The 13,996-nt window shown below is 38.8% G+C and overlaps 1 protein-coding gene across 1 annotated transcript; it reads left to right on the top strand.

Moving 5' to 3' along the window:
- Window positions 1-9: 9 nt before the first annotated feature.
- On the top strand, window positions 10-12,453 carry GPI (glucose-6-phosphate isomerase; the record flags this gene model as incomplete). Its single annotated transcript, XM_010088210.1, has 14 exons — window positions 10-102; window positions 192-338; window positions 2,097-2,168; window positions 3,228-3,272; window positions 3,978-4,031; window positions 4,966-5,026; window positions 6,738-6,781; window positions 7,010-7,162; window positions 7,730-7,859; window positions 8,227-8,303; window positions 9,581-9,709; window positions 10,248-10,323; window positions 10,402-10,468; window positions 11,980-12,453. Coding segments are annotated over 14 exons (1,272 nt in total), but the record flags the coding sequence as incomplete, so codon positions are not given.
- Window positions 12,454-13,996: the final 1,543 nt, after the last annotated feature.

Genomic DNA, 13,996 nt, shown 5'->3' with positions numbered 1-13,996 from the left:
TTTTTTTTTTTGCCACAGAGGGTCCGTAGTGGTGAATGGAAAGGCTACACTGGGAAGGCAATCACTGATGTGGTCAATGTTGGGATTGGTGGCTCTGACTTGGTAAGCTCCTGACTTCTATACATCTTCCACATCTTTGTGTATGTACATGCTTGCAATTAAGATAAAATCTAATTATTGCTTCTGTCCAGGGCCCTCTGATGGTAACTGAAGCCCTGAAACCATATTCCAAGGGAGGCCCTCGTGTTTGGTTTGTATCCAACATTGATGGTACTCATATAGCCAAAACCCTGGCGGAGCTTCAACCAGACACTACGCTCTTCATCATTGCATCCAAGGTATGTCTAATACAAGCGCTTTCTCTAATGGTAAAGGACTAGTCAGAATAGAGATCTGTCCATGGGGAGATCTAGATCAGGGACTTCTAGTGTTGACTGTTTCTAAACGGGCCTGTTGTGATTCATCCTAAACTTGCAGTATGGACTTGTGTTGCTACTGAAATACTTAGGGATCCAGAAGTCAAGTGCTGAAAATGACTTAACCTAAACAAGTAAGACAGACACATGAGCATTTTCAGATTGTCTGGGGTGTATTTCTCAGTCAATGCAAGTTTAAACTTTATTCAGAAAAGTTTATTTTACTGTACTTCTCTGTGGGTGGAATGTAGAATCCTATGTAATTATTTCTTTGAAATTCAAGATCTTCTCTCATTCCTTTTATTCAAGGTTACTTTTTGGTCCTTTTTGTTAAATACAGTGTTACTTGTTAAGTGTTACAGTTTTTGCATTAATGTTTTGCGTTAAGGAGTTGTATGTCGTTTGGGAATCTTCTTTTTTAGGGTAGTAACAAAATATCTTCGCCTGAATAAGTTAAATGCCAAGTTCCTTGAGCACTATGAATACTAACCTTCTTTACTTACTGTGCTGGTAAGAGGTAAAGATAATCTGCCGGTAGTTTATAAGATGACACTTATTTCCGAATACAGACTTAATAGCTCTCTTTAAGTCTTGCCTTGCTAATTACTTATTCTTTAAGCATGATGCTAGCTGCCATCTTCCTTTGAGGAATGCTTCTGCCTTAGCAGAAGACAAACTTCATAGTTATGTAACTTGGGTCACCTTAATTTGTAAAGCACAGTAGAACCTTTTAGCTGTTAAAGACAATCTGTAACAAATGAACATGTGTGTAATGCTGGCCATGCTCTACAGTGGTGCTCATTATCTTATCTTGGCAATACTGCAGCTGAGCAACAACTTACGGAATAATAATGAAACCTCACAAAGTAATACTAATAGTCACTTTGAATAATTGAGTTCAAGGATCACGGTTCAAAGGCTTAGACTGACAAATTAGAAGAGTAACACTTCAATTTCTGTTTGCCAGACTATAGTTAGATAATTGGATGTATTTGGAAGAGGATGAATGGCATTTTTTTTTTGTTTTCCATAACGGGCTTGTGTTTCATAATGAAATATTTCTGGAGATGGATGAGAGTAGGTTGAATCTAGTGTTCACCCTTAAAGCTAAATTTTGATGGTTGAGTAAATCAGAATGGTTGTAGAAACTTGCAAAACTGCATGACTGAACTTCTGTGCACACTTCATGAAGCAGGAAAATGTTTTCCTCTAATCAGCAAAACAAAATTATGTCAAGGGTCTTAATAGAAATGAGTGTTGCTACATGAAAAAGTAGGAATTGAAGAACAAGAGGACAATCCAGCTAGGTTGTCCTGCTTTGCTCAATTAGTTCCTTTTTAGTTGAACGGTAAAACATCATATTTAGTGAAATACTGAAGTAGAAGATTTTAGTGTCAAGGTTTTGAGTAACACTTTGGGGGAAGGAAGGTAGGAAATGGGGCATAATTATTGCAATTCCAGATATATCTTAGTTTAAAGCTAGATAGGTAAATCTAGCAACACTAATCTTTACTGGATTGATAAACTTGTTTTCTTTGAAATCTGTCAGCAGTTGTCCATTATTAACATCTAGAATCACTCTGCTCTGGTTATCTGGAACTTAGGATGTTTTACCAGCCTGAACTTTTTTCAATTTTAAGTATGGTGTTTCACATATCTTCCTTGTTTTCTAATGTGCAGACTTTCACCACTCAAGAAACTATCACCAATGCAGAAACAGCCAAGGAGTGGTTCTTGCATGCTGCTAAAGATGTAAGTCTAGCATGTTTAGGTTATGTAACAGAATGCAACAGCTTTGTTGTGCAGTTTCTCCCTGGTCATTCTGTGTGCTTTGGAGCAGAGCCAATAGCTGTCCAAACATAAGCTGTATACTGCAGCAAATGCTGTGCATAGAACATTTTGGTGCTTCGTGGTTAGTGACAGGCTGTTATGTCTGATCAAAGTGATAAAACCACCAGTTTTTCATTATAAATGGTTGTCATGCATTGTTCCCCCAAATCCTGCCTGTTAAGTAATAGAGTGTAGCATTTGCTTTAGAGCTAATTAATAATTTGGTGGAACCACTGATATGGAAATCCAAGAATATGGTGTCTGTGGGGGATTACCTGCCAGTTCTTGCCAAATATTTAAAAACTAGAAATGAAGCCATGCTTGAGTGGCATACTGACATTTCTAAGGCAGATGGCTGTGCTATGAATAGAGACTTTGTATTTGGCTCATTCTCTCTTATTTCTAACCTTTAAAAGAAAAAAAGCAGATCCTGTGTGCTCAGGTAATTAAGATGGTCTTTAACCTGTTCCAGTCAGGGTAGCTGTACTTCGTTTGAAAGCTGGGCTTTGAAATTCCTTGTTACACTGCTGTTGCAGGCAACTCATCTTTGTTCACCAGAACACTTAGTGAAAGACCAAAGTCTAAATCTGGAGTTTGAGACTTATCAGTTATTCCAGTTTTCCTATCTTTTGACCCCATCCAGAAGGGTGTCACATGTACAACAAACTCCATCTGCTCCAAAGTGGTGGTAGTGGTGTTCCAAACTGATAACATACTCTTAAGGAAACAGTGTGCTTCCTCTGAGTAGTGACTGCTTCCAGAGGGCTTCATGAGAATATTACCAGAATATTATCTTCAGACAGGCATGCTGCCAAATCCCACACTGAATGTGCATAAGATGATTTAAAGTTGCTAACACAAAAATAACTGATGATAGTCAACTGTATTTTGCTTAAATGTAAATGGTAGCACATGAGCTTCATGACCAGAAATCAAGATAATTAGCATTCCAGATCTAACAATCTGTTTGTTTTCATTAAGCCTTCAGCTGTGGCCAAGCATTTCGTTGCCTTGTCTACCAATGGTGTAAGTATAACAAATCTTTTTTTCCTATACACCTTTAAGATGGCCTTATTTTAAAGTCCAGTAAGGAAGCCTATCTTTTAAGATACCATAACTTGAATACCAGTAGCTAGCCTTCTTTGTGAAAGGAAGCGTTTTTTTTCTACTGAAAATAATTGAAACACTTCTAGAGTAATGAACTGCAGCAAGATTGGACCTTCATTACAGTTGTGTGCTTTTTCTGCTAGAGATTTAAATCTGAGATCGAGATCTTGCACTTAATAACTGTCCTGTTATTGAGTGTTACCCGTAATTAAATGTGTGAATGCAGTTACTATGTAAACAAATGACTCCTAGAATCCTCAAGCAAGTGCTGAAGTGATGTGGGTAGTGTGTGAATAATCTGTAGCACATGTGAAGTTTCTTTCTTCCATTCTGGTTCTGTTAAATGTAAACTGAATGTCAGTCCAACTCCTAACTATGTTACTTAGATCAGAAAATGAGTCTGTCATTGTTTTTATTTGAGATTACTGAATAGTGATAGGGATCTCTGGAGATGAAGGTATACTTTTTTCTGATGGATACTGTGTATTTTTAAAATAGAGGGTGTATTTGGGGAATTGTGTCTTTAATAGGTATCTGATTTGTGGTTTTCATTTGCTAGACATAAAGCTTTTTAACGATGCTGGGTTTACTTAATGGTGTTCTTATGTGCTTTTTTTATTCTAGCCTAAAGTTAAAGACTTTGGAATTGACCCTGAGAATATGTTTGAGTTTTGGGATGTAAGTAAATGTCTGTGTGGTAGATAACTGTTAGAATAATCTATCTTGCTTCAGAAACTACTAGCTAGCTGTCAGGAAACTGCCAAAACACCTAAATTTTTGTAGCTGTGTTCTCTATACTGAAACATCTGAAAACTTGTAACTAAAGGCGAATTGAGAACACGTCAGGCAAGCAAAAGTCCTCTCTTGGCCATTCCAATAAAACCCTGAGTCAAACGTCTAAACAGGAGCCTTCTGTATTCTTGGCTGTCTAATCAGCTGTTGGGTAACAGGAGATACAAGTCTTAGCTTATTCCTCTGTGTAAGTAGTTATTATAAGCAGTGACATTTAACTGTTGGGGTCTACTGTATATAATCTAGACCTATAAAGGTCAAACATCAGAAATGGGAGCCTGATTTGATATTTGTAGCAGATGCATATTTTAAGTATACTGCCCTTAGTCTTGGCCCTTATACTTAATCAGAAACAGGTTGGTTTATGTGTCATTGACTATGTGCCTGACAAACTAGATTTTAAAGCTGCTGCTTAGAAATCATCTAGAGCATTACCTGTCCCCACATAGTGTCATAATCTTGCTGAAGCAGGCTTTACCTATAGAGGAATTTTAGGAAAGCACTTAATATAAGCTGCAAATTTACTATTTGGAAGTGAACTGGAGTCAAATGGGATCTGCTTCAACAGGTGTTATATAAATTGGATAAGTAGGGTAACTTTAAAGTCTCAAAAATGCATACTTAAGGATTCATTAGGGGGCTACTTTAAGGTGCAGGTTCCCTTGACCATGCTATGTAATATGTAGTGAGTTATCAGCAGAAAGAATGTTGATTTTGCTGAAAATAGTCTAAATACATGCTTCTATTTCCTAATAGTTTGGATAAGTTTGAATTTAAAAGCCTTGCTCTTCTCCTGTCTAAACCAATCTCTTGTTTTCAGTGGGTTGGTGGCCGCTACTCTCTGTGGTCTGCGATCGGTCTCTCCATTGCTCTGCATATTGGTAGGTATTCCTATGATCTAACACAGCCAAGAATTAATCTGTTTGCTTCAGAAATATGACTATGGAATGCAGTAAAAATAGTGGATTGTGGATCAGATTTGGGGCAAATATTATTTTAGCCAACCTACTCTGAGGGGGTTGGATGTTTGTGCTAAAAAACCAATCTGTAATGCAATGGAAGTGTTGAGATTTTAGTGCTGTAAATGCAGTTTTGGAGGTTACCCATATTTAAGTACAAATAGTCAAATTGCATCTCTTTAGTCACTTGCATAGCCAAAAGTGCATGGTTTATGTAAAGCCATGTCAGTGTTGAAAATGAGACCTTGCAACTAACATTCCTAAACTATTTAAGAATAAGGTATTTCAGTGAGTAAATACACACAAAACAGCAAAATCCTGTGTCTCCAGTTCTGCATATGAGCTCTGTTTAGTGTTGACAAGTATCTCCTTGTTCCATTACTTTCTTTTGCCCCCAGTACTTGTTCTTCTAGGCTATAGGGCCTGATGATACAGGAATACTGTTTCTGTCTGCAGTTGATTGTGAAGCAAACATAAACCCTTTGAATTGATCCCCACTTACTTGTTGTATTGTTGTGGGGTAACATTGGCATTTCTGATACAGATCTCAAATGCAGGTGGAGAGTACCCAGTGAATGTGAAAGAGCTCTAAGAACTGCTGTTTCCTGGTGAGCGGGCTGTTCAGCAGCCTTGCATTTGTTCCCTCATTACTTTTTGCAGATATTTAAAGTCTGAAACTACAATGTACTTTATCTTTCTAAATAAAAGCTAGAACTGCCTTAGACTGACATTAGAATTAAAACATTAGTTTTGGTGTTTTTGTAATTATATGACTAGGATTTGTTGCCAAAACAAATTCCCTATGTGAACAGCAAAATAAACTTCAGTCAGGCACTTACTGTTTTGTCTGCAATAAATTGCCCATCTCTGCTGTCAGACAGATTTGGTGCTGACTGCTGACATGCCAGTCTATCTGCATGTGCTCTTACATCCTTCATCTCCCAAAGCTGGCTTCTGACCATAGGTAGAGCTGCTGCTTTGATTGCCAAATGCTTTACCTTAATTTTTTTTTCCATATAAGAATCAGGATTTCTGGTTTTGCAGGAAAGGATGGTATTAGTTTAACTACTGGTTAGTGAATATAAATGGTGATTTAAATGCTAACTACAGAGCAAACTAAAATCAGGTGAATTGTTAAGACAGGAGGCAAGGGGGAGAAGCCTTTTTTTGAGAAGACCTTATTACAATTGCTTCTCCTCAGACCAACACAGAAATACCTGCTGTATTAGCCTTATCCTGTTTGTTTTTTTTGGGGGGGTTGCCTCTCCCATTGTGGCTGTGAAGTGACTAAGTGTTCAAACTTGCTGAAAATTATGTAGCCTTTAATACGGAGCCTGGTTTTAATGCCTTTATTTTCCTTCCAGTTGCTCATTCTACCTGAATGGGGATTTTAGGCAAAGGTTTTTGAAGTATGTTTCGTGAAGTTGGACTTGCTCTGAAGTCCAGGCTTTAATTGTAACTAAATATGTCTGGCTTATGGGATGCAAATCTCAGGATCAACATGCAACTTTGAACTCAGTAGTTGGAAGCCTTGGTGCATACAAGGAATCACAACTGTTTTACTATTGTCTCTACAACTCAAGCTTGATTTTTCTTGTAATAGTAAATACAAACTGACTTTTTCCATTGTTAGGTTTTGACAACTTTGAGAAACTGCTTGCAGGAGCCCACTGGATGGTGAGTGTGCAATGCCTATTTCAGACTTGCTCCTCTCAACAGAGTTGTTAGTGAGATAACTGACAGGCTGGTTTATGAAGTTCAGCTCCCCATGTCCTCTCAATGCTTCCAAAACAACTGTACTTGCAGAGCTCTTCCTGGATCAAAGCAACAATAAAAACAATTTAAGATTTGGGAGGGCAGACAATTGGTTTATCAAAAGTGTAATTCTTTTCCTTTGTCACATAGGATAATCACTTCCACACTGCCCCACTGGAGAAGAACATGCCAGTTCTGTTGGCCATGCTGGGGATCTGGTATATAAACTGCTATGGATGTGAAACCCATGCTCTCCTGCCCTATGACCAATACATGCACCGCTTTGCTGCTTACTTCCAGCAGGTAAGGCTCAGGCAAGAGTAGAGGATTCAAGAGGCAAGTGTGTAGATATGCTTCTTTCCTGGTTTTAGAACCTGAATGCATGTTTCTACACTAAAATTGCAGTTAGAAAAAATTTCTTCACCGAAAGAGTGATCAGGCATTGGAACAGGCTGCCCAGGGAAGTGGTGGAGTCACCATCCCTGGAGGTGTTCAAGAAACATGTGGATGTGGTGCTTAGGGACATGGTTTAGTGAGGTTAGGTGGTGTTGGGTTGAAAGTTGGACTTGATGATCTCTGAGGCGTTTTCAAACCTTTATGATTCTATGATTATTTGAATTCATGTAATCAAGGGCTTAAAGAGACTGGTGCCAAGATTTGTTATTAGCTTATTTGCTCAGTTAATTTAGAGATTATTTTTTTCTCAGACCTCCTTTATCTTAGTGTCCATAAATTAAGCCGCTATATCCTTGATATTTATGAAGTTTCAGTAAACAGGCAGCACTTCTCATAGCTGAAGTATGTATGGAAACTTGTACTGATACTGTATGGTTCTGCAAAAAAGGTGATACAGCCCTTCCCTTCTTTTAGGGTGATATGGAATCTAACGGCAAATACATAACCAAGAAAGGCTCTCGTGTGGACTACAGTACTGGCCCTATTGTGTGGGGAGAACCTGGCACCAATGGGCAGCATGCTTTCTACCAGCTCATTCATCAAGGTAAGCTGAAAGTATTCAATACCTTGTTTTGGAATTAAATTCTGGATGGCTACAAAGCTAGAAGAGTCTGGAGAATTGACACTGGTTTAGAGGTTGGGCTCTTATCTAACCTAGCATCACATTGCTATGGTGCTCCTAATTAGTGGCTTTGTAAGGCTACAAGAGCAGGTTTTCACTCTGCAATGAGGAGTATCAACTAAAGCTGAAACTAAGATATATTGTTGCTTCCCACTGCTCTTAATAAGAAGTTTTGTTAAAAGCTTTTTTAAACTCGCTGAATCTTCCAGTAACTCTGAAAATGGGGTGAGAATTGAAGATTTTCTAAGACTTTCCTGTTGCATGGTTATTAACATGGATTTTCTTCTAGGAACTCGCATGATTCCCTGTGACTTTCTGATCCCAGTCCAGACGCAGCATCCAGTCAGAAATGGCTTGCATCACAAGGTAATAAGCTCTTTGTCAGGGCACCCATATTTTCTTGTGGCTGAAGGTGTTGAAGCTTATTCAGTATTGCAATGTGCAAGACTTCTAAATATCCCTTTGATAGGTTTCAAAGTACCTGAATTATAATTGCATATTATCTAATACAGTGGTACTTTTGTTCTTGAAGAAATGGCAGCTGCAGTTTTTTTAGGTAGATCAGTTGTGTGGCCTGTTGGTCTACTGAGGCTGGAAAAGAGTTGAGCAATTAAGTATTTTGAGAGAAAACTGCCTTGTAGGAATTGTAAGGAGTGTAATTCTTGCAGAGTAGGAAGAAGCAAGTTCTCAGGGCTGATGGAGACTTCCTCAGAGATGCTGTTGCAAGTCTTAAACTCTAGAAGAAAATACAGTGAGTATACGAGCATGGCTAGGTTGATAGTCTTCTACACAGATTTTTTTAACCAGTGCAATTTTTCTAGTTTAAAGTATCATTGAACTAAGACTTTTCAGTGAACTATATCTAACAATTTTAACTTCCATAGGTGGAACATGTCCAGGTCTACTCCTTACTGCATACTTCAGAAAATGCATGCTTCTTCACTAAATCTTAATCTTGTTACCATTGCAGATTACAAGTGCTGTTTAAACTGTGTAATAGCAATTTTTTGTCAAGTAACACCAAGTACAGGTGAAAGTTTTAGAAGATGTCTTTGCAGAAGAAAGGGAAAGTTTCATGCAAATATAGATACATAAGAGTTTACCTTCAGTGTAATGGGTAGGAGAAAACCACACATGAATCTGCAAGCTAATATTAGGAACGGAACAGAAAACGAAGAGCTTCTGCTGTATTGGTAGGGATTGGTGTATGGTATGCTGTGAGGATTTTCCTTCATGTAGAGTAAGTACATCTTAGGTGGTTACCTTTGACTAATCTTTGCACCTGGCTTTCCATGCATATGGCGTACCATGGGATAAAAGTATAGGCTGTACTGGGTGAAGGAATATGTGAAATCCTGGCTGTTTTGTTCTCACTGGGAGGCTTGCTGTCAGTTTCAGCAGAGGTAAGATTCTGCAGAGCAGTCCTGGCTGTCTTTGGATACATGCGCTATAATCAAGTCTCCTGGCACTCAGGTAAAAAGCTATAGTGGGTATTACACAGTTTTAAAACTACTGCACATTTTACTGCTGTAGTGTTAGAAACGAGAGTTCTAACTCTAGAGTAAGTCTTGGTCTAGATTCAAGCACTAGGTATCCCTAAGGAAACAGTAGCTTGAGTTGATGTTTTTATTTCTGCCTCTTAGATCCTTTTGGCCAACTTCCTTGCTCAGACTGAGGCCTTGATGAAAGGAAAGACTGCTGATGAAGCTCGTAAGGAACTTCAAGCATCAGGACTGAGTGGAGATGCTCTGGAGAAGCTGCTTCCCCATAAGGTAACCAGGCTTTGGCACTGGACCATTTTCCTCTAGTTGGATACAGTAGTGGTGAGGGTGTTGTGATGGTCTGTCTGCTTGATGGAGCTTGCTGATGGGGCAGTGCCCTCCGGTGGCTGTCAAGTGCCACTGTCTTGACAGCTGAAGGTTATGTTACATATTCTGCCTTATCAGATCTGGTGGAGCAGTCTGTGAATGAGGCCCCTGCTAAAGCATGCTGATCTGGAAGCCTTTTGAGGCATTTCAGAAAAGATGAGCTATCTCACCACTGCCTCTGGGGTACTGGGTAGTTTACTTCTTGTAGCCCATAGTAGCCTGTAAAGGTGCTTGGAGATAACATTTTGCCATTGTGTTTGTAATAAAACATGAAAGTGATACAATTTCATGGTTGAAGTTATTAGCCTTTAAAGCTTTTGCAATTTTTATACTTGCTGCTAATACAAATAATGCAAAGTGGGCTATAGGCAAATATAAACTGACAGTTTCTGATGCAAGTTTTATAGTATAGTAGATACCAATGTAAATCTTGTTTTGAAAGGTCTTTGAGGGTAATCGACCAACCAACTCCATTGTGTTTACAAAACTCAACCCATTCATTCTGGGAGCCATCATTGGTAAGTAAATAGATCTCATATGAGTGCTTGTTAAGACTTTCTGATACAGTTTATTGATGAATCTCTTTCTGCTTATAGCCATGTATGAGCACAAGATCTTTGTTCAAGGAATTGTCTGGGATATTAACAGTTATGACCAGTGGGGGTAAGTCTTTGATCTGTTTCTTGTATACTCCTTAACCTGTCATGACTTAGAGAAAAGACAATGAAAAAATAAGTATTATACTTCGAACAAATGGTTATAGGAGTTTTAAATGAAAACACATTTTCTGGGGATCAGTCACCATGTATCTTTGTTCAGCCACGTGTAATGACTTTGTAGATAGGAATTTAGCTGAGGACCTTTGTTCAGTTTGATTTTTAAAAAAACTATGAATGCAGAAAAGCAGTAATAAGTAAAATAGTCAAATAGGCTGAACACATGCTCTGAGAATTAGAAAAGGAAAATAATTTCCCTTATGGGGAGGGGGGAGAAATTATTTTACTTGTGGAAACATGTTAGTAGGCAGTTTGGCATCTGTTAAGCAAAAGACTGTCCACCTCTTAATTGTCCTATACTGGAAATACAAGAAGGTTCTTGGCAGATGTCTTGATATATAGGAGTCCTAGGTCTAATGCAGGCTGCACCTGTGACCAAGGTTCATTGTAGAGCTCCATGCAGACAACAGCAGCTTCAGAAGGAATTTAACTTTTAAAAATGGAAGACTTAATGAGGAGCTAATCAGGTTCTTTTAGTCTGTAGTAATATTAACTGTACAACATACTGTATGAAGACTTATGCAGGAGAAAGAGGTATTGGGAAATAAGATTTATTTTAGATGAAACTTGCCTGTGCTGTGAGGAGTTACTTGGAAGATAGTTTGCTCTACAGGTCTACAATAGCAGTTTTCTCTAAGCTCTCTTTGTAAAGGCTGAAGGATAGGTCTTTGTTTGTATATGTTTTCTTAGAGCTATGCTACCATGGCGAATTCTTTAAAATATTGTAGTAGAAACTGAAAATGGAAGACTAACAGAAGCTGATGTCTTCTATAAACTATGAAATCAGGAGTGGGATAGGAGTGAGTCCAGCTATTAACTGCAATACATCAAAATCTAGAATGGCATCCAAAACTAACGATGGAATGTGGGGTGCTGTAGAACCAGCCTAGTTTCTTGTGGGTATTGGAATATCCTAGATTCTTACCTTGTCTGTGGCTGTAACTCCTGGATAGCATGCTGTAGTGTTGGGGAGGGCTTCCAGGCCTGCAACTCAGCTGTTTATTGACTTGGTGCTACAAGTTGTTGTTCTGAGTGGTGTCCTGTTCAACAGTGAATGGTAGCAAGCTAAATGCATTCTGCATTGGGGCAGGTTGCGTAACACAAATGAGTACTGAAGGAGAAAAGACTCTGCTTAACTTTTAAAACAGAACTTTCTCTTTTTAGATACCCTGTAATTTGAGAGCTGTCTGTTAAGCTAAGCACCTGTGAGAACTCCAGTTCTTCATTCAGCTGAGTTGAGTGATACTTTGTCAGCAATTTGCAAAGGGAAAAGCTTTCCTCATTGTGTTCACTGTCAAGTTACTTTCTACTGGCACCTATTTTAGTGTCAATGGCTTATAGTAAATACTGTAAGTTGTTAACACTAATGTTTTTTTCTTGTGTTTTTTATATATGCAGAGTTGAGCTTGGAAAACAACTTGCCAAGAAAATTGAGCCTGAACTGGAGTCAGATGCTCCAGTGACATCTCATGATAGCTCGACAAACGGGCTCATCAACTTCATCAAAAAACACAGAGCTTGAAATGAAGGAGTTGGAGGATGTCGACAATCTGACCACCGAATACCCAAATCTGTTGTAGTTGTGCTTTTTTAGCCACTTCTAACAAAAATAGCACTTTACAGATGTAGCTTCTTCACTTGTTGCAGTTAATCTTGTTGCGTCAAGTGTTACAAATGAAAACTAGTTTTGTGAAACCCGGAGATTGTATAGTTGCTTTCTATTTTTGTGGCTGTTAATCTGTAAAGTGCAGCTGGTATGTTCCTCAGTTCTTATCCCTCAACTTCCTTAAAGATGATCACATATTGATATTAGAAAATAAAAGGGTATGATGGATGAGTAAAACTCCCTCACTCTGTGTCTTTTGAAGTGCAGACTAGTAACATTTGCCTGCCTGACTGTAAGGTCCTCTGAAGCCAAGTAAACTAACTTCTGTCTTTTAAAACTGATTCTGCTGTAAGCTGGAAACTAGTCTGTGTTCAAAGAATCAAATCTACAGCCACAGATTGTTCGTCTTGCATGATTTGATGCATTTGAGCAAGACAGATTTTTTTCAGTGCTACTGTGAAAAGGAAAGTTTATTAATGTTTGGTAAAAGATATCTTGATTTCTCCATAAGCTATGGCAGTTCCATGTGGGCAGCTATCCAGAAAGGAAGAAAGTTGCTGGAGTGACAGTGATAATTCAAAACTGCTTGGAAAAAATAAGGTGTTTGTGAAGCATAAGCTTGGGATCACTTGCAGAAGATAAGTATTTTTTGTATGCTCCAAACACAGTTTCTCTCACTCTTCTTAAATCAGCATCACTGTTCCATCACTGTTCCAACAAAAAAAGAATGGAGAACAACTTAACTCTTTGTAAACAAGCTGCTTCTAGCCTCTTTCATTCTCTACTACTGTTAAACCCTCTCTGCTAGCAGACTGGCATGCTATGGCTGTTGTTCTGTAACACCTTTAATAAAGGTATGATGCAAGCATTGAAAGGAAAAGTAAGATGTTAACTGTGGTGCTGGTACCCTAAACTCTTCATGACAAATGCTACTTTAGCTTCAGAATCTCATTTTGTAACTCTTAATGTTTGCTGCACAGGTTCATTGTCAGGGTCAAAAGCTTGATGTGGTGCACCAACTACTCTGCAATGTTTGACAATCTGGCTGCATGGTTTTGAGTTGTTAAACTCAGACTAAGTATGTATAGTGCTTAGCTGCTTTGCTTTTGATCAGCTTTATAAGGTGCTTTCTACACAAACCGTGGTCACACAAAGAACCCATGAGAGGGAGGCATCCTATTGTCATAAGAGGTTTTAAACCTTTCTACTTCTGTGAAAGCAGGTGCTAAAGCATGATTTCATCCTCTTTCTATAGAGGTGGGTGTGAAGTGAGATCTTGTTAGATGCTTCTCAGGATTTGAATGCTTTTGGTTTGTCTTGCTGCTATTATTTTACCTTTTGTCTGTGTCTTTTAGAAGTTAGACCCCAGTAACTTTTCTTGAAGAAGAAAGGAAGCCCTATCTATACTTATCTCTATGCTTATTCTCTGGTAGGTGTTTCCAACACCTGTTTTTTTTCTGGTGGAGTGTTTACTGGTGTGAAATACCACACACCTGGTTCTAGTGCATCAGCTGTTCTTGCTGCTACCCTTAACTCCAGTCACAAGCAGGACACTAACACAGATCAAGGCCTTGTTTCTGTGCAAGGAAACAATCCTCCTGCACTCAGCATTTCAGACCTGCTCCTCAAGGCTTCTAAAAAAAAAAATTAAAAATATGTTTAATGTTGGAAGTATTGCCCTGTTGCCCCAGCGAGGCAAAAAAAAGCAAACCAGGCTCTGGCTGGCCGCTAGCTCTGTAGGACAGGACTGGGTCTGGGTGGTGGAGTGCCAGAGCCCTTCCCCGGCACCTCCTCCACAGGCCGCGCTCC

Source organism: Pterocles gutturalis, unplaced genomic scaffold (genome assembly GCF_000699245.1).
Source record: "Pterocles gutturalis isolate BGI_N339 unplaced genomic scaffold, ASM69924v1 scaffold18846, whole genome shotgun sequence".
NCBI lineage: Eukaryota > Metazoa > Chordata > Aves > Pterocliformes > Pteroclidae > Pterocles > Pterocles gutturalis.
This window is presented reverse-complemented; position numbering and strand designations above follow the sequence as displayed.